This window comes from Lemur catta, chromosome 13 (assembly GCF_020740605.2).
Source record: "Lemur catta isolate mLemCat1 chromosome 13, mLemCat1.pri, whole genome shotgun sequence".
In the NCBI taxonomy this organism is placed as follows: Eukaryota; Metazoa; Chordata; class Mammalia; order Primates; family Lemuridae; genus Lemur; species Lemur catta.
This window is the reverse complement of record NC_059140.1, coordinates 8,921,641-8,946,744: the sequence shown is the minus strand read 5'-3', so window position 1 is coordinate 8,946,744 and position 25,104 is coordinate 8,921,641. Positions and strand designations below refer to the sequence as shown.

Sequence of the window (25,104 nt, the reverse complement as noted above, 5' to 3'; positions counted from 1 at the left end):
GGCAAATTGAACAGTTGTGTGTGTGTGTATATATACATATATCAGTGTAGTAAATTATTAATATGTACAAGGCACCTACCACAGCATTATTTATAATAGTAAAACTAGAAATAATCTAAATTTCTATCAAAGAAGGAATAGTCAAATAAATTATGGTCCACTCATTCTTTGGAATACCTTTAAGACATTAAAAATATTAAGTTAGAATTGTGTGTACTGATATAGACATATGTCAATGATATATAGCTTGGGAAATAACAAATTAAAAACCAATGTATTATAGCATGATATAATTTATGTTTAAAAATTTACACACTTATAAAATTATAGAAAGTATCCAGAAGAATAAACACCAACCTGTTAACAACAGTTCTTTCTTTGAAGAAATTGAGGGAGGAAAAAGGAAAATTTCACATTATAAAGATCTGTATGATTTGACCTTTTTATAGTATATGTTTCTCTATAATTAGAAAAAGAAGAAAAAAATGAGTGCTGATACCAGTTGGTAGTAGATCAATAGTTTTATTTTCATCAATATTTGTATCATACGTTAGTACACAGCATGAATCTGTAAGAGAAAGCCCAGAGGAAAAAATTAAGACAAAGAAATCAAAAATACAAAAAGTGAGTGAATTATCTTTATATGATAATAAACGTCCCAGGAAAGGACACATCAGAATCTACCACTGGTCCAGCTCACTCAATAAACCTACTACCCCTAAGGGGAAGGCAGATGACAAGTAAGGCCAAGCTCCAGCAATTTTTCTCCCCACGAAGCACCTGTTTGGGTAGATTTTCTATCATCAAGTAGAAAATGGCCTCATGATAAACCGTGTACCCACAGGGATGCTGGCAGGGAGACACAAAGTAGAATGTGAGGTAACTGTACACACCTTAGAGGCAGAGCTCCACATTAAGATTAAAAATGTACCATGAACTTGTGTAAAGTTAAGAAAGCTACTCAACCTCACCAAGTGTCACTTTCCTCACCCATAAAATGGGAATCACATGCCTACTTCATCAAGTTCTTTCCCAGATTAAATTCACTTATGTATTTAAAAGTGCCTGTTAGGGCAAGTGACCACACTATTAACAAAGTAGTATGACTTCAAAATATACAAAAGGAATAATGATGAGGCCCAAAACAAGATGTCCTGGTTCATACACAGCCCTAGCAGCATCAGAATAAGAAGACCTAAAAGTAACCAGAATTCTTCACAGCTCCACTAGAGAGGATGAACAGGGGGCTTCAACAAGATAAGTATACAGCCAGTGCACGGGGACTTAGTCAGTAAGGGCAGAATCCCTCTGGAATACAGTGACACAACTGGTTCCCGGGAAACAACTGGCACAAGCCAGGCAAGACAGCAGACACTCCCAGGAACGAGGTGAGGAGAGGAGCATCAGAGCCACAAGATAGAAACGGAAGACACTGAACTACAGGGGTGCCTGGCTCTGTGAACAGCAGCTGTGGTTACATCAGGACCGACCTTCTGAGACAGCCTGTGGGCACTGCTGAGAGCACAGTGTCTTGGCGGCCACACACCAAACAGCAGTGCCACTGAAAACAGATCACAAGACTTTCCTCTCTGTTAATCTTTGTTTTATAATGACAAATACCCTCATGTTACAACAGTCCCATCCAACACTTGTGGACAAGTGTAATCAGAAATCCCCATCCAAATAGGGCAGAGCAAGGATCGGATAAGAACATTGACGGAGGCGGACGGATGTGTGCGTGTGACCACACAGACTGTCCCCACAGGCCCTATTTAAAAAAGAGAAGAGCCCTGGTGTTGTGCTGCGGTCTTTCTATACTTCCTCATCTTGCCATGTATATAGACACTACATGGTTTTTCACCTTTTCTTTACAACGGTGCAGATGAACCCACGTGTAATTAATCCTGAAGGGGTAAATTCTTCACAAAGTACAGTAATAAGCTTTCACTTCCATGACAAGTTTCTTCAGGTCTTCTGATGGTATTCCACACTCAGCAAGCACAAATAAAACCTACTGAAACACGTAATATTAAAAAGGTCTTAGTTCCACATAGATTAACACTCAGATGTTCATAGGTCAGATATAATAATGTGAAAGCTAGTATCATCTAGGAATCAAAGGAAGTGGATCTGAGGAAAGTTAGGAATAATTATGCAGGGGCTACATGGAAGCACAAGTGCTCATGATTGCTTCCATTATCTAGACAGGAAAATTCAACAGATCAGCCTCAGCAAGTTAAGGTACATCCCACATTGCTGTGGGTGATAAACTCTCCACCAAAGCACCCTCCAAATGCTCCACACTTTGAAAGTCACTGCCCAAAGGCTGGAACATCATATTTTCCTGATGCATTAGGTCACCATTTGTGATTTTGAGACACTGGCCAGTCAGGCCTGAGTTGAGATGAGGCTGATGACTTCAAGTGTAAAATGTCTAAACCATCATCACATTCATGTTGGTATTTGGAGGCCTGTCCACTTAAAAGGGTTGGTCAAAATGGCCACTAGACACACGCCTGGTAATTGGGATTTTTTTTCTCTCTTAGTAGATCTGGGGTAAACCATTACCCTCCCTCATGCCTCACCTTCCACATCCGTGACACAGGTGCCAGTGAGGGTGAGATTTTCACAAATCCATAGTCCATGTCACCACCTGCAATGCTCTGAAGTTGTTCATAAGCAGGCCAGGTGGTGGATTTCTCCTAAAAGTGTTCAATCTGACTCTCCGATTGTGTCTGAGACATCACACCAGATCTCCTAGCAGTTCAGGAAAGCAGGTGGCTCCCTGGGCTGGAGGAGGTGCGATGCTCTGCAGAGCCCGGGTGTGGGTGGGAGAGGAAACTGACCTGCTCAGCAGCAGTGGAGCAAGGAGGGGCCCTGCCCAGTTTGGACAAACGCGAGGTGTACTTTGCAGCCTTACACCTTCCTCACTGCCCAGCCCAGATCTGCTCCTCATGTTGCCCTCTAGACTTATCCCTGTGGTGAGAGAGGGGCAAAGGGAACAGCCAGCAGTGCCTTGGACAAGGCAAGTCGCATACTGCCCTGCACTTCACTCCAGGGCTTCACACCAGCCCTAAGCCTGGTGCATGGTGGGCTGGTAGTCCTGAGGCCCTGTGAGCAAAAAGCTGGCAGCGGTTGAGAGACTACAACTCCAAGCATTCCCTGTGAGGTGCAAACTGTCCTGCCCCTTACTTCAGGGTAGCACACCGCCTACAAGCCTGTCAGAGGGTGGTACTGTAGTCCTGCAGCCCCGAAGCCAATGGGCTGGGAGTGGATAAGAGGCTGCAGCTTCCTGCATGCCCTGCACAGGCCCTGCCTTCCTCCTATCCGTCAGTGCTCACTCAGAGCAGTTTCCATGGCGAAGGGAGCCTGGCTGTTCCCAAACCTCTCCTGCCTGTGGGGAGCAAGTGTGTTCAGGGCAACTGGTGCCACCCTGTAACTGTGACACCTTGTCTGCAAAAGATGCTGTCTTCTGACTTGTCTGGCCTGAAGTTTGATTCTTCACAAGCCAGCAAGGGGCCAATGCCCTCTCACAGTTTGCTCAGAGTCGCCATGTTTATGTTGCCCTCCTGGCACATTCCAGCCATACTCCATTCCCTTTCTCACTGCCCTCCCCTCCCCATTCCCCTTGCTTAAGCCTTGCCCTTTCAAGCCCCCCTCCCTTTGCCATGACCTTCAGAAACGCACAGTACTGCCCCTCCACAGGGGTGGGCTAATGGCTGGTGGGCCTGGCAGTTCCTAGGAGCCCAGGCAGGAAATTCACTGGTGAGAGTGAAACTGTCAGTTCCTGCCTGAACTGAAAATACCTGGTCCCTGGTAACTTGGCACTAGCCTTTTCAAAGCCTTGTTTCCCTCTGTATTTCTGGGCTAACACAGATCTGCTTCTACACCTTTCCGGACATCTGAACTGGCTGCATGGTTCTCACCTGTGCCAGGCCTTTCAGGACACTTCTTTCACTGTTACAAGGAGGAGAAAACATTACAGGGAAAAGACCTGACCACTGCTTCATACAGTCAGTAACCTCAACCACACGGGGAAATGACCCCCTAAGCTGCTTTGGGGGCCACATCTACCACTTTTATGACTCCTTTACAGGCTAATTCCAGGACTTGAGGGTTACTAGTGTGGATCTCTCAGCCATAACTGACAAAGACCAATAGGACCTAAAGTGCCCCTGGGTCCTTCCCAAAACATTAGGAAAGTTTGTGTACTGAGGTAACGTATAATGTCTGCACTTCTGAGCTGAATAAGGCTCCCGTGGAAACTCTTTTGATATCACTTTTTATTTTTATGTTCCCCAGAAAAGTATGATATCCCTTTTTTAAATATCATCTTTGGAACCACTTTTAATAATTTGCTGTTGGAACTTAGCAACGATAATTCTCTTACTTCATTTTCTCACTTGTTTCAGTATTACATTACTTCACATTACTGAGAAGGGACAGCCTCAATTCTATGCAGGGAAGATGCCCAAGACCAAAATATTCATGGCACATCTTTCTGGAGCATCAATTTTACTGTACCCCAAGAAAGAGTGAGAGCTGCAAACAGGAAGTGTCCATAGAGAGACCACTGCATCCCACCTGCTGCTTGGCAGAGGCTCATCCCCATTCCAGAGTTCAGACACTGACCACATGACAGTGGGGCTCCAGGAGGAGGGAACCCCGTGTATTAGGATCTGTCCACAGCCTTGTTTAGATGTGGAGGCACTAGGTGAAAGGCAGACTTCTTAGCTTGCAATTTGGCCTGAACCCTAATGGTCAGGTTCTGGTTATCTGTTTCCTACTGTGGTGTATGGAACAGTGTAAGTTTAAGCACCAGTCACATGTACACATGTCTACGGCATTCCTGTATAATTTGACATCATCTAATAAGAAATCCAATTTTAAATAAAGGGCAAAGAAAACCTCATTGTTCTCATCCCAGCTGGTCAGAAATGTGTGGTCAGCTGCTGGGAGACCAGACATCTCTGCTTCTGGAGCTAGGCCGGCTGTAGACTCCTTGGGTACCTTACTTTTTCTCCCCCCACTGTATCTCATATCCCATCAGGCCAACATGGGCATGTTGTCATGGAGATCTCAGGGTTCTAACAGAAAAACTAGAAATACTCAAGATATTGTGAGCCTAGCCCTCAAACTAGGACACTGTAACATTCACAGCTTTCTATTGGACAGAACAAAATAAGGCCAGCCAGATCCAAGGTTTGGGAAAACTGATTCTATCTCTCCATGGGAGGAGCTGCAAATGCACATTTGCATAGACATGGAGAGGAATAAAGGATTGCTGCCATTTTTGCAATTAGTATCATTATGCCTTTTCCTGTAAACAAGGTTTATATAAATTTCCAGGTCAAGAAAATTGTGGAAAGCCCCACTGCTACTAAGTGGATGGGGTAGAATTCAGGATCAACTCTGCCGGACTCCAAAGCCCGTGTACTTTCATAGGTCACACTACTCATGTAGCTTCCCTAGTCCTTCAAGTTTCTAGAGAGTCACACTTCTTCAATAGAACCAGGAGTTCTTTGACATTCTTATCCATCTAGTATATTCTTCATCACTGAGAATAATCTAATCCAGAGAATGCTTCTGAATCACCTTAGAGGGACTTGGAATAATTTGGGGAAATGGCTGAGGAATGAGTTTAGAAAATCAAGGCACAGTATTCATTTCTGACCATAGAAGAAATTTGAAAGCATATAATGCACTCCACTTCTTTGTAAATTCTATTTATTTGTGTTTGGTATTTGCAGGCTATTTATTATTTCAACACACACAAAGTCAAATTCTCATACCTGAAACAATCTCTTCTTACTTAAAAGTGAAATAAAAACAGATATGCTGAGAAGCTTTTCTTCCTGCTGCAATTTAAGCAAAGAGCTGGATACATATTCAAGTCTTTTTTTGAGTTTGAGAGAATAAATCCGTTTTCTAAGACCTCGGATTCAGGTGTGGCCATGATGCAAATCCCCGCAGCACATATGAAAATCACCTACAGTTAATGCATCCCTCACTCTGGGCCAATGATTCTGACTGCTGGCTGCACATTAGAATCACCTGGGGGACTTTCAAATTTATAAATCTCAAGCTACAACAGGTGAAGAAAACCAAAATCCCCTTGGGGGTTAGACAGATAGGAAGGGGAGGAGGGGATGGGTAAATTCACACCTAGTGGGTGAAGTGCACACTGTCTGGGGGATGGGCATGATTGTAGATTTGACTCAGGCACTGCAAAGGCAATTTATGTGACCAAAGTATTTGTACCCCTATAATATTGTGATATAATAAAAAATAAAAAATGAAACACACTAAAGTAAATATATATTAAATATTAACAAACTGCAAACCCTCAAAAATAAAAAAATAAAAAGTAAAATATAGGTTTAAAATAACACCAAATTGGCTGAGCAATGGCTCAAACCTGTAATTCTAGCACGTTGGAAGGCTGAGGTAGGAGGGTCCCCTGAGGCAAGGAATTCGAGACCAGCCTGAGCAAGAGATCCCAACTCTACAAAAAATAGAAAAATGAGCCAGGTGTGGTGGCACGCACCTATAGCACCAGCTACTCAGGAGGCTGAGGCAGGAGGATTACATAAGCCAAGAGTTTGAGGCTGTAGTAAGCTAAGATGACACTGTTACAGTCCAGCTTGGATCACTGAGTGACACCCTGTTTCAGAAAAACTGTAAGAATATTAACATAGCAAAAAGGTTACAAGCACATAAACAAGAAAGACTGACAAGAAAATGACTAAATACAAAGTGGTTGTTAAAGAAAAAAAAAAAAAAAAAGAAAAGAAAGAAAGAAAAAGAAAATGAAAATCAATATGGTGGGACCCAGACACCAGTACTGTTTAAACTTCTGGTGATTACAGTGTGCAACCAAGCCCCCAAACCCTGGCTTTAAACCAACATCTTTTTTTTTTTTTTTTTTTTTTTTGAGACAGAGTCTCACTCTGTTGCCTGGGCTAGAGTGCCGTGGCATCAGCCTAGCTCACAGCAACCTCAAACTCCTGGGCTCAAGCAATCCTCCTGCCTCAGCCTCCCGAGTAGCTGGGACTACAGGCATGTGCCACTGTGCCCGGCTAATTTTATCTATTTTTAGTTGTTTGGCTACTTTCTTTCTGTTGTTAGTAGAGATGGGGTCTCTCTTTTGCTCAGGCCGGTCTCGAACTCCTGAGCTCAAACGTTCCGCCCGCCTCGGCTCCCAGAGTGCTAGGATTACAGGCGTGAGCCACCACGCCCGGCCAACCAACATCTTTTGATGAACTAGTTGCAAACTGTTTCTCACATGAAAGTAAAATGTTTGCTGCTGAGTTGTGGCCTTTCATTACCTCCATTACCTACTTTTTACCACTTGCCAACCTGACATCTCCTTTAATTTGGTTCCAATTTGATCCAGTTTCACATGTACTGAATGTATACTATGCCCAGATCTCTGTGCCAGATGCCCTGACCTTGGAAAGCAGTATTGTGAGAAAAGAAATGAGCTGGGGTAAAATTGCATCACAAAAAAAAAAAAAAAATCAAAACCATGTCACTTACCAAATTAAGGCAAAAATAGAAAGACCCAAGAGGTCGCCCAAAGGTTAGGACATTAACAGATACTTAGAATATTCAAGTCCATCTGATAATGCCATGAGTGATCATGTGTCACTTTTCAACAAACAAACACTGCTATTATCTGGAGGCATTAAATAAGAGTTTTTGTGCAAATTATCTAATATTTAAATTTTTATTGATGCATAACATGCATAACAAAAATGCACACACAAATATTAATGTAAGGCTTTATGGGTTACAACAAAGAGTACAATTGTGTAAATTATAAACTTATATTCCCACCCATAAAAATATACATATACATATCACACAACACATATAAACTCAAGGATCCTATTTCACTCTACTATAAAGATACCTCAGTATTTTAACTAACTGGCTTGTTTTTCTCCTTACAGAGAAAATTTATGTCCACCTACTATAGGATGGTGCATAAACAACAGACCACACATTTTCCTATAAACACTAGAGATTAAGGCATAGCATCAACTGATTTGAGAGTTGAAGTACGTCAATAATACTTCCCTTTGAAACTCCTCCAATACTGTCAATACAATAAAGTCTTGAGTATAATTACACCTGTTCAAATGACAGTGTTCTTACTCCTTTGAAACATATGAATCAATTTTATAATTTCTTTGACTTTGAATTATTCTCTATAATAGTCTGGTTTGGTGTAAAGTTTAAAGTGTTTGCTTTATTCCTTTTTGCTGTCAATCTCTGACAGAATCAGACAAATTTTAATTAAATGCTTCCCTCATTTATTGCATCTATAAAGTTTCTTTCTCTGTGATCATTCTTGTAACCTGTAAATTGTATATTTTAAATAAAATGTTTTCCTTACTCATTACATGTTTAGAGTTTACCCACTATGAATGCTCTGATGTCAAATAAGATTTCAATGATGATAAAAGGCTTTGCCACATTCTTTACATTTGTAGATTTTACTCTCCAGAATGAATTCGGTCACACTGTGTATGGATTGAAGACTGGTTAAAGGACAGGCCACATTCTTTACATATATAGGGGTTTTCTCTGACATAAATTATCTCATGCACAGTAAGACTAAAAGAATGAGTCAAAGCTTTGTCACATGCATTACATTCATATTATTTCCCTCCAGTGAGAATTCTTTGAGACTTGAAGAATAAGTAAAAGATTTGCTGCATGCTTAGCATTTGTGAAATTTTTCTCCACTATGAATCCTTTGATGTCGAATAAGGTATCAACTACGGTTAAAGGCTTTGCCACATGCATTACATTTGTATGGTTTCCCTCCAGTGTGAATTCTTTGATGCTGAATAAGACATGAATCATGAGTAAAATATTTACTGCATGCTTTACATTTGTGAAATTTTTCTCCAGTATGAATTCTCTGATGTTGAGTTAGGTGTGAACTACAGTTAAAGGCTTTGCCACATTCTTTACATTTGTAGGGTTTCTCCCCAGTATGGATTCTCTAAACTTCAGGGGGACAACAGCATAAAATTTAAAGAAGCTCAGCCAAATCTATTTAGGATTAAACAAAGAGAACCACAGAAAAATTTTATACTCAGAAATGTCAAAGTTATAAAGGAAATCTTGAAATCAGCAAGAAAAACTGATTTGGCATACACAAGAACACTCCTATAAAATGATCAACATATATTGCAGCAAAAAATCTTGCAGGAGAGAAAGGTGTAGAATCATATATTTATAATGATGAAAAAATGACATCTCCCAACCAAGAACACTATCTCTGGCAAAACTGTCCTTTAAAATGAATTAGAAATAAAGAATTTCCAAGATTAGTGAAAGCTGAAGAAATTGATATCCAGTAGACCTGCCCTACAAGAAATGCAAAAGAGCATCAGTTTTTCACATTGAAGAGTAAAATGATGGTAGATAGCAACAAAATCATGTGAAAATGTAATGTTCTCTGGTAAAGGTAATTACACAAATATAGTATTTTGTATTATAATAAATGTATATATAATGCTTTTAACTCTGATACAGATTTTAAAATACAAACACTTAAAAATAACTATAGGCCAGGCACAGTGGCTCGCACCTGTAATCCTAGCACTCTGGGAGGCTGAGGTGGGAGGATCACTCAAGGTCACGAGTTTGAGACCTGCCTGACCAAGAGGGAGACCCCATCTCTACTAAAAAAATAGAAAGAAATTGGCTGGACAACTAAAAATATATAGAAAAAATAAGCCAGGCATGGTGACACATGCCTGTAGTCCCAGCTACCCCAGAGGCTGAGGCAGAAGGATTGCTTAAGCTGGAGTTTGAGATTGGTGTGAGCTAGGCTGACACCACAGCACTCACTCTAGCCCGGGCAACAGAGCAAGACTCTGTCTCCAAAATAAATAAATATATATATATATATATATATATATATATATATATATATACACACACACATACATACATACACACATACACACATACACACACATACACATACACACACACATATATATATAACTATAAACTTGTGTTATTGGATACACAATGCAAGAAGATATTATTTGAGACATCAACCATCAGCAAAGTACAGTGGGGATGTAAAGGGGCAGGGCTTTTGTATACAATCGTAGTTATCAGCTTAGAATAGATGATGTTTTATATAATATCTCTTGTAATCACAATGAATATACTTATGATAAGTAGATACTCAAAAGAAATGAGAGATAAATTAAAATATATCACTACAAAAATCCATAAAACACAAAAAACAGTGAGAGGAAAACAGAAATGAAATTGCCACAAGACCTACAAAACAAATAAACATGCAGTAGTAAGTCATTCCCTTTCAGTAACAACTTTATATATAAAGAAACATAGTTTAGCTAAATAAATTCAAGAAACTAGATCTAATTCTATGCTTTATACAAAAATATGACTTTAATTCTAAAAACACATGGGCTGAAAATGAAAGCATTGAAAAAATTATTGACAGCAATGTCAAATAATGTCACAGACAAAATACATCTTACAGCAAAAATTGTCACAGGGCCATGCACAGTGGCTCATACCTGCAAGTCTAGTGCTTTGAGAGGCTGAGGTGGGAGGATGACTTGAGGCCAATAGTTTGAGATAAGTCTGGACAACATAGTGAGACCACATCTCTACAAAAATTTTAGAAACCCATTTATAGTGGCACATGCCTGTAGTCCCAGCTACTCGGGAGGCTCAGGTAGGATTGCTAGACCCCAGCAATTGGAAACGGAGTTAGCTGTGATCAAACCACTGTACTATAGCCTGAGTGACATTTTGAGACCTCACTATAAAAAACATTGTCACAAATTACAAAAAAGAGCATTGTATAATGACAAAGGGGTCCAATGACTAGAAAGCTAACACAAGTATGCACCCAACATCAGCACCTGATATATGCACCCAACATCAGCAACCCAAATGTATAAAGCAACAATTTACAGAAGTAAAGCTAGAATTAGATGGCATCACAATAATAGTAGGAGACTTCAATATCCCATATTAAATAATACAAAGAAAAAAACAATAAGAAGATCAGTAAGAAAATAGAGAATTTAAACAGCAATATTGCACAATTAGACCTAACAGTCATATACAGAACTCTCTACCCAACAAGAGAAGAATGCACAATACTCTTAATCACACATGGTACATGACCCCAAATAGACAACTTGTTATGTCACAAAACAAGCTGTAAGAAATGTAAGTGGATGGAAATCACACGAAGTATCACTTATGCCTATGATAGAATAAAATATAAAGTTTAAAACAGAAAAAAGCTGCCATGTCCACAAATAGGTGGAAATTAAACAAAAAACTCTTGAACGCACTCTGGTTCAGGAGTTAAAAGACTTAACATTGTTAAAATGTCAATACTACCTATAGTGATCTTCAGAATCAATGTAATCGCTGTATAAATATTAGTGGAAAAATTTCCAGAAATATTAAAATATTCTAAAATTCCAATGGACTCTCCAGGGACCACAAATAGTCAAACAACATTAGAAGAGAAAGACAAAGTTTGAAGTACCATACTGTGATTCCAAAACTTATGACAAAGCAACAGAATCAAAAAACAGTGTGGTACTTTCAGAAAGACTGACAAATTAATGATTAAACAGATTAGAGAGAACAGAAATAAACCCTCATGTATACAGACAACTTATCTTCAACAAGGATTCCTAGCCCTCACAATAAAGAAAGGCAGTCTCTTCAACAAATAGGGTTAAGAATACTGGAAATCTACATGGAAATTTGAAGTTGGACATTATCTTGCACCATATGTGACCATGAACTCAAAGTGGTCTTAGGTTTGGGGGGAGCTATTATAAATGGAATTTTAAAATTTCAGATAGGTCACTATTAGCTTACATAAATGATACTAATTTTTGAATGCTGATTTTGAATTCTGCCCCTCTACTGAATTTATTAGTTCTATCACTTTCTTAACATAGTCTTTAAGGTTTTTTATATAAGATTATTTTGTCTATAAATAGGGACAACTTGACTTCCTACTTTCAAACTTAGATGCCTTTTCATTCTTTCTCTTCCTAATTGCTTTGGCTAGAGTTTTCAGTACTATGTTAAAGAGAAGTGATTAAAGCGGTTTTCCTTATCTTGTTCCAGACTTTAGAGGAAAAACTTTCAGCTTTCCCTGTTTAGTATAATGTTAGCATTGATTTGTCATATATAGCCTTTATTTTGTTAAGGTGTATACATTCTGTACCTAATTTCCTGACAGTGTTTATCATAAAGAAATTTTGCATTGTGTCAAATGTCTCTTCTGCCTCTATAATAGCTAAAAAAATTTAAGATACCTAGGAATAAACTTAACTGAAAAGGTAAAATATCTCTAAAAACTATAAAACATTAATAAAAAATTGAAAAAAAACATGAATAAATGGAAAAATACCTTATGTTCATAGACTGGAAAAAATATCATTAAAATGGCAATACTACTCAAAGCAATATACAGATTTCATGCAATTCCTATCAAAATACCAATGACAAATTTGTATTTGTATACAACATTTCAAAAAATAAAATATATTGGAGAGGAACATGAGCAAGATGACAGACTAGGAGGTACCCTATTGTATCTTTCATAGTGTAATATGGCAGTCATGCCCAAACATGCTTTTCCTGGAGTTTTAGGATCTATGTCTGAGTTTGTGATTCCCTGGTGGAGCACGAGACCAAGTAGGACTGAGACAACAGGACCTTGCCCATATGACAGGCTTGCTGAACAAAGTCCCATCTACAGAACAAAAGTGGAGAGATATCCCGCTGTAGGCCTAGCTACAGTCCATGTTGTTTTGGTTTTGTCATTTGCACCACCTGATAAGAAAGCCAGGAATTTTCATAGCCACCTGTGTTTGAGGTGAGAGCCCTGATGCCCTTGGTTTTACCTATGGCCCCTAAATCAACCCCACACCCACATTTCTCACTCCTCATCCATGGTCTGAAATAAAATCCTATCCACACAGGGATATTCAGGGAGAAGCATAATTCTGTGACCCTGGATGTAAGACAACCAACTTTGACCTGAATGTGATTTTTTTTTTTTTTTTTTTTTTTTATTGAGACAGAGTCTCACTTTGTTGCCCGGGCTAGAGTGAGTGCCGTGGTGTCAGCCTAGCTCACAGCAACCTCAAACTCCTGGGCTTAAGCGATCCTACTGCCTCAGCCTCCCGAGTAGCTGGGACTACAGGCATGCGCCACCATGCCCGGCTAATTTTTTCTGTATATACTTTTAGTTGTCTAGATAATTTATTTCTATTTTCAGTAGAGACAGGGTCTCGCTCAAGCTGGTCTTGAACTCCTGACCTCGAGCGATCCACCCGCCTCGGCCTCCCAGAGTGCTAGGATTACAGACGTGAACCACCGCGCCCGGCCTGAATGTGAATCTTGAAACAACACTGGAACTTGAGGAAATTTATCACCACTAGACCTGTCTTACACAAAATGCTAAAGGGAACTCTTCAAGTTAAAATGATGGAATAATAACTGACAATATAAAAACATAAAGGTTACATCACTTAATATAATGGGTTCCAACTCTCTCCAGGAGCGGGGGGATGGGCAGGACATGGACATTGTATGTAACCTGAACTTATGTACCCTCATGATGAGCTGAAATAAAAAAAAAAAAAAAACATAAAGGTATAAATCTCACTGGAAATACTAAATATATAGTGAAAGTGAAAATATTCCGATACTATAACGGTGGTACATAAATCACTTTCAACTCATACAAAAGCTACAAAAGTATTAATATGAGTACAGTTACAATACTTTGTTAATGGATACACAACATAAAAAGTTAAGAAGTATAAAATATGTCAACAACAAGGTAGTTATTGATTTTTTTAATACATAGAAGTTAAATTGTTACCTTAAAATAGACTGTTATAAGATTTTTTTAAATAAAAGTCTCATAATAACCACTAGGAAAAATAAACTGTAGTAGATAACACAAAATAAAAAAAAGAAAGTAATCAAAGCATATTACAACGTAAGCAAAACAAAAGTCAAGAAAACATAAGGCAGTCCAGAACAAGAAGAAATAAACCATAAAATGATATAAAACAACAAAATCACAATACTAAGTCCTTGCCTATCAATAATTACATATAAACAGATTACATTATCCAACAAAAAGACACTGCCATTGACTATATGTTGCTTCCAAAATTTGTTAGAATTTAATTGCCATTGTTATGGAATAAAGGGGCAGGACCTACAGGGAGAGATTGGACCGTGAGGGCTGTGCCCTCAAAAATGGACCAATGTCCTTATCATGCAAGTGGATTCATTATAAAAGGGAGGTCTCACTGGCATACACCCTCTCTCCCTCATAGGTCTTCATCCATGTTATATCACAACAAACTGACATTCACCAGATGCCAATGCCATGTTCTTGGCCTTCCCAGCCTCCAGAATCATGAGCCAAATAAATTTCTGTTCTTTACAATTACTCAGTCTTTTTTATTCTGTTATAGCAGCAGAAAATTGAATAAAATAAATACAGAACGAATGGACAAAAAATCCAACTATTGTTGCTGCTTACAAGAGTCTCATTTTTGTTTTAATGACAAACACAGGGTAAAAGTAAAAGCATGGAAAAGAATATTCTATGAAAATCATAAACAAAAGAGCGCAGGAGTGATTATATTTATATTAGACAAAATAGACTTCCAAGCAAAATCTGTAACAAGAGTCAAAAGTGTTTACTATATAATAATGTAGAGGTTAATTGTCAGAAGGATATTAAAAATTAAAAATATATATGCACCCAGCATTGCATGACCTAAGTATATAAAGGGAACATTAACAGAACTACAAGGAGAAATAGACAGAACTACAATAATAAGATCTTTAACACCAGATAAACCTAACAGGCATACATGTAACATTCCCTCCAAGAGTATGAAAATATATAATCTTCTCAACACACATGGAAGATTCCCCAGGATAGATCACATATTGGACCAAAAAAAAAGTCTTTTCAAATTTAATAAAATCAAAATTATATCAAGTTTTTTTCTGATCACAGTGGTATAAAATGGAAAAGTAATAGCAAGAAAAAATTTGGAAAACTCATATATATGTGGATATCAAACAACATGTCACTGAACAACTAATGGGTCAAAAAGAAAACAAGGGCGCGGTGGCTCACACCTGTAATCCTAGCACTCTGGGAGGCCGAGGCAGGAGGATCGCTCCAGGTCAGGAGTTCAAGACCACCCTGAGCAAGAGAGAGACCCTGTCCCTACTAAAAAAATAGAAAGAAAGTATCTGGAAAGCTAAAATATATATATATAAAAAATCAGCCAGGCATGGTGGCACATGCCTGTAGTCCCAACTACTCAGAAGGCTGAGGCAGGAGGATCGCTTAAGCCCAGGAGTTTGAGGTTGCTGTGAGCTAGGCTGACGCCACGGCACTCTAGCCCCGGGAACAAAGTGAGACTCTGTCGCAAAAAAAAAAAAAAAAAAAAAAAATTAACAAAAGGAAAATAATTAAGTACCTTGAGACACATGAAACTGGATACACAACAAACCAGAAATTCTGAGATACAACAAAAGCAGTTCTAAGACAGAAGTTTAGAGTGTTATATTCCTACATTAAGAACAAAAGTACTGTACCTATATATGTCAAGTTAGTGAAAGTCCTTTGTGCTGAACACCAAATCAATCTAATTAAGAATGATGACAACAAGAAATTGGAGGAATTGGTAGGCCTCTGTAAAACTGACAGAGAGGGGAAATCCCATAAAGTGGTTGAAGTTGTGTGGTAGTTAAGGACTATAAGCAAAGAATCTCAAGCCAGGGATGTCACCAAAGACAAGAAATGAACATATAAATTTTGGCTCACATTCCTCAAAATTTCTCAGTGGCAGTTCTTTTTTACAGAAATATAAAAAAAAATTCTAAAAAATTTTTCACGGACTGTGAAAAGCCAAACACTCATAAGAAAAGAACAAAGAGGAACTGTACTTTCTAATTTCAAAACAAATCTACAGAAATAAAAATAATGTGGTACTGGAACAAAGACAGATAAACAGACAATGGAAGAGAATAGACAGCCCAAAAATAAATCTTGTGTATATAATCAAATTATATCTAACAAGACGGCCATGACCACAGGAGAGCAATTTCAACAAATGTTGTTGAAAACTAGATACCTACATGGAAAAAGTTGAACCCTTCCCATGTACCACATAAAAATGTCTTAAATGAATTAAATACTTAAACATCGTAAATATAACCATAAAACTCTTAGAAGAAGATATAGGGGAAAGATCATGATATTGGTCTTTGCACTGTTTTCTTGAATTTGACATCAAGTGCATAAAGCAACAAAGAAATTAACATATAACTGGGACTACATCAAATTCCAAGACTTCTGCACATCAAAGGAAACATTTGGTAGAGTGAAAATGCCCTGTAAGAAATGGGTGAAAATATTTCCAAATCACATTTTAATGAGTTAATATTCAGAATATATAAACAACTCTTAAAATTCAAAAACAACAGAAAGTAAATAACTTGATTAAAAAACACACAAAGGATTGGACTCACATTTCTCCAAAGAAAATATAAAAATGGGCAACAAGAATTTGAAAGGATGCTCAAAATTACTAACCTTTAGAAAAATGTCACAGTAAGATAATACCTCACACATATTATAATGGCTGCAATGAAACAAACAAAAAAAAATAAAGCTGTTGAGGATGTGGAGAAATTGGTACCTTTGAGGGGGAAAATGATGCAGCCACTATGAACATCAGTATGGACGTTCCTCAAAACATTGAAAATAAAATTATCTTATGACCCAGCATTCCCATTTTTTGAGTATGTACCCAAAGTATGCAACACAAGACCTGAAATTGGTATTTGTACACCTATGCTCATTGTGGTATTATTTATAAAGGCCAAAAGAGAGAGGCCACACAGATGTCCCTCAACTGATGTACAGTTAAAGAAAATGTGGCATATGCATATAATGGAATATTATTCAGCCATAAAAAAAAGAAAATCTAGTCACAGGCCATGATAAAAACAAACCTTGAGAATATTATGGCAACCGAAATAAGCCAGTAAGAAAGTGACAGATAGTGTATGATTCCTCTTACATGAGATATCTTAAGTAGCCAAACTCATGAAAACAGAAAGTAGAATGGTGTTGGAATGGTGTTTTTCTCCAGGGCTGGAAAGAGGGTGAAATGGGCACTTGTTTTTTAATGGGTATTACATTTTAGTTCTGCAAGATGTAAAAGATCTGGAGGTCTTTTGCATAACAATGTGAATATACTTAACACTACTGAACTTTACAATTAAAAATATTTAAGGGCTGGGTGCGGTGGCTCACGCCTGTAATCCCAGCACTCTGGGAGGCCGAGGCGGGTGGATTGCTCGAGGTCAGGAGTTTGAGACCAGCCTGAGCAAGAGCGAGACCCCGTCTGTACTAAAAATAGAAAGAAATTATCTGGCCAACTAAAATATATATATATGTATATATATATATATATAAAATTAGCCAGGCATGATGGCGCATGCCTATAGTCCCAGCTACTCGGGAGGCTGAGGCAGGAGGATCGCTTAAGCCCAGGAGTCAGGTTGCTGTGAGCTAGGCTGACGCCACGGCACTCACTCTAGCCCGGGCAACACAGCAAGACTTTGTCTCAAAATAAATAAATAAATAAATAAAAATATTTAAGATGGTGAAATTTTAGGTTACGTGTTTTTATCACAATTAATTTTTTAAAATGATAATTTAAGGAGATATAATTACAACACGTTCCAAAAAATACCTTCAAATCACATTTTTCTCACACAAAGAAAATACATATTCATCAAACACACTGTGAAATTAAGAGTATTTTCAGGACCTAGACAAGAGAAAACAACATCATCAATAAGCCAAAAGAAGAAATATACTAGATAAGCCATGAACAAACTTGGAGTTATATTTACAGAGATCACCAAACACATACATAAATTAATTGTGATAGACCTATGCCTGATTCATATTTTAATTAAACCCTACATTGACATAAAGTGTACATACAAAGTTACAAATTTTTATTCAAAATTATAATAAATAGGTAAAACAAAAACCACAATAAACTAATGTCAAAGAACCTACCCCCAAAAGAAACACAGTAACACAGTATTGCAAAATAAGAATAAAAGAAAAATTTATCCAAAAAATCTTAAAGCGGCCGGGTGTGGTGACTCATGCCTGTAATCCTAGCACTCCGAGACGCCGAGGTGGGAGGATCGTTTGAGCTCAGGAGTTCGAGACCAGCCTGAGGAAGAGTGAGACCCTGTCTCTACTAAAAATAGAAAGAAATTATATGGACAACTAAAAATATATATAGAAAAAATTAACCAGGCATGGTGGCGCATGCCTGTAGTCCCAGCTGCTCGGGAGGCTGAGGCAGAAGGATTGCTTGAGCCCAGGAGTCTGAGGTTGCTGTGAGGTAGGCTGACGCCACGGCACTCTACCCTAGGCAACAGAGTAAGACTCTGTCTCAAAGAAAAAAAAAAAATTAAAAGCAACATTGACGTACCACTAAAAAAAAAAATTTCTTCTAAATAACTACAATGTTCAACTGTGACTGCACTCATGGGGAGCAGAAATTTTCAGTCACTGGAATGCTGTGTATGGAGGTAAAATTTTATTGAAAATGCATTGTAATTATTAATAAAAGGCTCTAATGAAGCTTTTTAATTGAATAAGCATTTAAAAGATAGTAAATATAAAGTTTCTTTTTTTATTCTCAAAAGGCATGATTTACTTTTCTAAATGAAGAAAAAATATGAATTTTGTTAAATGTAAAGAGCATCAATGATATATAAAATGAATATTAGGGAGTAAATCATATTATCATTTAGATACAGGTTTAGGAAAGTGGATGAAAATCCTAGTGATTCCTTTATACCTTCAGTAAACTTAAACTGACAAGTGGTCATCTGAATAAATACAGAGTACCTACTAATTATCTAATTTACTTCTCCCATAACATATAAATTCAACCATAGTTTTTGAGTCTATATTACAGACAAATTTGAAACAAAACAATTCAGAAAGTGAAAACATATAGGAACAGTGACATCAGCAAGATGGAACAACAGAAAATCCCTCACTTGTGTATCTGTTCCCAGCATCTATAATCTGGCAGACATCCACTGACAAAAGTGCATCATGGGCTTGGTGTGGTGGCCCATGTCTGTAATCCTAGAACTCTGGGAGCCAAAGGCGGGAGGATCACTTGAGATCAGGAGTTTGAGACCAGCCTGAGCAATAGCAAGACCCTGTCTCTACTAAGAATATAAAAAATAGCCAGGCATGGTAGCATGGGCCTATAATCCCAGCTACTTAGGATTCTGAGGCAGGAGAATCACTTGAGCCTAGGAGTTTGAGGTTGCTTGGAGTTAGGTTGATGCCACAGCACTCTAGCCCAGGTGACAGAATGAGACTAAATCTAAAAAAAAAAAAAAAAAGTGAATTCTGACACATTTGGGAGCCATGGAGAGTGTTGTAAATCCCTGCTAAACCCCAAAACCAAGAAAGGTCAATTTGAGACAGCAGTCCCTTACCTAGGTGGCAAAACTTGAGGACCCTTGTTCTTGGCTACAGACCAGGAATTGGTGCACCAAATGTGGTCCCACTGAGAATTCTGAAGCTACTCTCTAAATATCTCCAACTCCTCCCAGCCACAGGATGGGAGTGGTCCTGTCCATTCAGAGACCTGAGGTAAGATCCCCATTCATGGACATAAAGGCAGCCTGCAGACTTTGGTTCTTACTGTGGTCTCTGAAACCATTCTGTGACTCCGTATCAGCCCTCTTAGCCACAGGCTTTGGCTAGCCTTGCCCCTCTAGAGACCCACAGAGTGGCCTGGGGAAACTCTCCCATTGTACTCAGTGGGAGCCACACTCATCCATACACCTGATACCAGGGCCCCCTAGGCCGACCCAACTGCAAGTTCCTGCCCTACAGATCAAAGTCATGAAGGCAATTCAGTTTGCCCCAAAATAAGACAGGATTCACAATCACCCAAGACCCTGGTAACAAGCTCACCAAAGCTAGACCCCACTGCAGACCTGCAGCTGCCTTGTGACCAAGCTACAACTCCTGTCCACTGCAAACACAGAAGAGATCCCATCAGCTTGGGGAACCAACAGGAAAAGATCTTTACCTGCTGAAACCAGTTTATAAAAATTGCAGATACTAAAGCAAGGCTATAGTCTGCTACTGTCAATGCTTCTATTTTACTATAATACAGAAGTCTACGCAGAACAATTTGGCAGGAAAATAAAACAACAAGCAAATTGAAAAGACGTAAAAAAGTCACCACAGATGACACAATCTTACATACAGAAAAACATGAGTGTTACACAAAAAACTGTTTAAATAAATGACCTCAGTAAATTAAATAAGAAATTAATCAGAAACATGCATTGTGCTTCTGTACCCTAATAACAATCTGATAAAAAACAAAGAAAACAATCTCATCTATACTGTTATCAAAATAATAAATATCTTAGGCACACAACCTTTAGATGAAAGATCTTTATGCTGGAAAAAATATGATATTAATGAAAAAAGGACAAATAAGCATTAAAAAATGCCATTTTTATGTATTGGAAGAATTAATATTGTTAGAGTACCTTATTATCCAAACCAACCTATATACTTAATGTGATTTCTATAAAAATTCCAATGTAATTTGCAATAGAAAGAAAAACAATTCAAAATTTATCTGAACATACAAGAGATTTTGAGTAGTTAAAGCAAAATTGAGGATGAAGAACAAAGCTGGAGACATCATGCTTTTAGATGTGAAATTATTTTTCAAGAACATAGTAATAAAAACAGGGTGCTAAATGCTTTACAAACTGACACAAAAACCAACGGAAGTGAAGAGAAAGCCTAGAAATAAACCCAGGCATATAAGGTCAACTAATCTTTGATGGGGTCACCAAGAATGCCCGACACAGAAAATAATATTTCTTCAATACTAGATGCTAGAAAAACTGGATATCCACCAGCACAAGAATAAAATTAGACCATTTTTCTCCCATCATACCTAAAAATTAACTAAAAATGAAGACAAACTAAATACATGAATCTCTAAAATCATAAAAGAACACATGAAATGTCTTTCTGATATTGGTCTTGGTAATGATTTTTGGGATGTGACACAAAAAGGACAGCAACAAAAGGAAATATAAATAAGTCAGACTGCATCAAACCAAAAAGCTTCTACACAACAAAGAAAACAATAAAATAAGGAAATTTACAACACAGAAGAAAACATTTGCAAACTATATATCTCACAAAAGCGTAATAGTCACAATATATAAGAAATGTATACAAATTAAGGGCAAAAATAATGATAATCATAACCCAATTTAAAAATAGAGAAAAGTCTAAATAGATGTTTTTTCCAAACAATACACACAAATGGCCAATATGTATATAAAACGGTGCTCAACATCACCAATCATCAGACAATGTAAATTAAAACAATGATGAGATATCACCTCACATCTCTTAAGATAATTAATATCAAAAGAAGAAAGATAACAAATATTGACAAGGGTATGAAGAAAAAGAGATACAGTACTCTGTGGTTGTGTTGTAAATTGGTAGAGTCATTATAAAAACCAGTATGAAGTTTCTTTAAAAAAATTTTGAAAAAGAAAACACAACCATAAAACCCAACAATCCTCCATCCGTGTATATAATTAAAAGAAATAAAATCATAATCTCAAAGAAATACCTGCACTCCTCCATCACTGCAGTATTATTTACAGTTACCATGATAGAAAAACAACCTAAATGTCTGGGAATGCTGAATGGATAAAGGAAATACGGTATGTACACAAGGGAATATTATGCAGCCATAAAAATAAAATCCTGCCACTTACACAACATGATAGACCTAGAGGACATTATGCTAAGTGAAATAAACCAGGCACAGAAAAGCAAATACTTCATGTTCTCACTTGCATGAAGACTCCAAAAAGGTAGAACTCAGAGCAGCAGAGAGTACAAATGTTGCCAAAGCCTGGAGATGAGAAAAACGGGAAATGCTGTCCAAAGGGTACAAATTCTCCATTATAACATGAATGTTTTGAGGCTTTAATATATAGCATCATGATTATAGATAATAATATTATTTTGTCCTCTAAAACTTGCTAAGACAGTAGACCTTAAGTGTTCTCACTGCAAAATAAAAGGCTAACTATGTGAGATGATAGATGTGTTCATCAACTTGATTGTATTATTCATTTCACAATTTATACATATCGAATCATTACACTATATATAAATATGCATTTATAGAAATCAATAGGTAACATTATTTATGTATAGGCTGTCTGGAAACTATTCGGCCATTGTTAATATAGCAACAACGCTTACATGGCTGGACACTTTCCAGACAGCTCTCTCCTTCTCTCTCTGTCTCTGTCTCTGTCTCTGTCTCTGTCTCTGTCTCTCTCTCTCTCTCACACACACACACACACACACACACCATAAATACGTGAATGATACAGTCAAGGTAAGCTTCACACTAAAAAAGAGAGACTTATAAAATGGGTTATTAAAAATACAAGGTCACAAGTGGGAGTTTTATATATGCTCAGCAATGTACTATAAGCCCTAATAACATAGTATGTTTAAGAAATCTAGGAAGTGAGTAAGTATACTAAACTATATCACAGTTGAAGAGTATGAAAGCACAGAACTTAAATTATTAACCTCAGTTTACACTAAAAAATTTTGAAGTAAAATAACATTAGTTTTCTTTAATATTTAGAAAGAGTCATAATGTTCTGATAAAATTACCGAGTATAAATTTCTACAAAATAATAATGGAAACCTCCATATGGTAGGAAATCATAAAGCAGAAAATGTACATCTGTCTCTGGTGTTCCTGGGATTTCTGGAGCAAATATCAATATCACCACTATTGACACATTTCAGACATGAAGCAAAAAGGGAACATAAAAAATGGTTTAAAATAGAGTTTCTCAAAAATATACACAGATATTCTCATGTCCCCGACAGCAAAGGAAGAGCATTCAGATCATGCAGTCCCTTATGAGCCATGAAGGGAAATTTGGCTCTCACTGTAACCTTGAAGAAAGATCACTGAAGGGAAGTAGAGACCTTAGAGAATTTCAGAACACAAGACAGAAGATGCTCCCATGTGAGAGCAAAAGAAAGAAACCTAGGTTTGTGAGAAACCATTTCCACCAGAGCAGAACTTCCCAAACCATATTTTAAGGTCTGGCTTCCTCCTAGACTTTTGGGCCTCTCAACTGTGTCATCCGCTTCATTCATTCCCACCTACCTGGGTGTTTGGCTACTCTCGTGTCTCTTCACATTCCAGGGCTCTTGCCTCTGCTCAAGACAAATAATAAGGTCTGGCTTACATGCAGCAAGACCTGTTTTATTGAAAAAAAGTAATATAACTCTTGCTAGAATTCTCCAGTTACCAATCTAGTACTGTGCTCAGTATAGAGGAGAAAACATTACAGAAGTTTCTAGAAAATTAAACTCAAAATACTGTTTCTTGACAGAACCATTAGAATGTTTAGGAGGCATTTTAAATTTATGGGTCCTTAGCTCCAATATCCAGTAACACTAAATCAAACATTGGCGGTAAAATTGGATTTTAAGGTCTGGGCAATAAAGTTTTATGCCACTGAATTTCCAGAATTGTCATCAATCTAGAATGAAGCATACAGATCAGTTCAAGAAAGGGGAAGTTTCATGTCAAGATGAAACGTCTTGAAGATTTTCTGTTCTACAGCGACAAACCCCCAAGATTTCCTTGAAAGCAGGGATCTAAAACTCATTCATGCAGAGCAGAAACTCACAAAAACCTTCCACAAAGAAAGCAAATGAAAACTTCTGTAGGAAAGGAAAAAATAAGGAATCCTAAAGGGAAGTTATGCTCACCCAGGGAGACCAGGTTTCTGTAGTTCTCTAACATCACATCTCTATACAAATTCCGTTGGGCAGGATCCAGGCATGCCCACTCCTCCAGAGAGAACTCTATAACCACATCCCTGAATGTCAACAGGCCCCGGAACAAAATGCATATTTACCAAGTAGCCATGGATAATATCATTCATTTGATTAAATGTGAAATGGGAGAGTGAAGAGAACTGGCTCTGACATGCATGAGTGACTATAATTATCTAATAATTAACATAACAACACTGTCTAATGTATTCTCTAACTTGGAGGACTGAGGATGGCAAAAATCCACAAAACAAGTATAGTTACTGTACTTTTCTGTATGATAAAGTATAAAATTAAGGGCATCAACACAGGCATATACATTTTTGAGTGGTCTATATACATCATAGACAATAAGCTTTTTAAAAATTGTATTTATTTATTTCAGTTTTATTGACATATACTTGATAAATAAAAATTGTGTATACTTATAATTTATAACATTGGTTGGATATATATATTGAAGTGATTACCATAATAAAGCTATTAACATATCCATCATTTTATATACTCAACCTTTGTGCATGTGAGAGCTGAGAACACCTGAGTCCACATTTTTAGCAAAAGTCAAATGCACAATACATTATTATAAACTTTGTGTGTTTCTCATATGGAAAAGTCATTAGGAGTGACAGGGATACTTCTAAAATTTTAATGTTTACTACAGAGAACTGGAGATCTTGTCAAAATGCAGATTCTGACTCAGGAGATCTGGAGTGGGACTGGAGCATTTCTAACAAACTTAACTATGCCAGCTCTTCTGGCCCAAAAAGAATATTTTGCCAAACATACAGTAAGTGATAGAACCTGAGTTTTATCCTAGTTTGTCTTGACAAATAAACAAAGATGAAAACCTTCATTTTCCAAAGCAAGCTATAAGCAAAGAGAAACTAAGAAGACAGAGAAACTTCCAGATTAAATGTGATAATTTAGGTACATTAGTCAGTAAAATTCCCCAAGACACATATTAAGAATAAATTAAAAAATAATTAATTTTATAGTGGAGAAATCTATCA

The 25,104-nt window shown here is 37.5% G+C and overlaps 1 protein-coding gene across 1 annotated transcript in view; it reads right to left on the bottom strand.

Annotated features, from left to right (window-relative positions):
- LOC123649037 (putative protein ZNF720) overlaps positions 1–24,158 on the bottom strand; it is a gene marked incomplete at its 5' end in the record, with an annotated part of 137,698 nt that extends 113,540 nt beyond the window's left edge. Inside the window, 2 exons of the mRNA XM_045566976.1 lie at positions 23,431–23,508; positions 24,026–24,158. Of these exons, the coding sequence (XP_045422932.1) occupies positions 23,431–23,508; positions 24,026–24,158 (211 nt within the window). The remainder of the gene's footprint in view (positions 1–23,430; positions 23,509–24,025) is intronic.
- Positions 24,159–25,104: the final 946 nt, after the last annotated feature.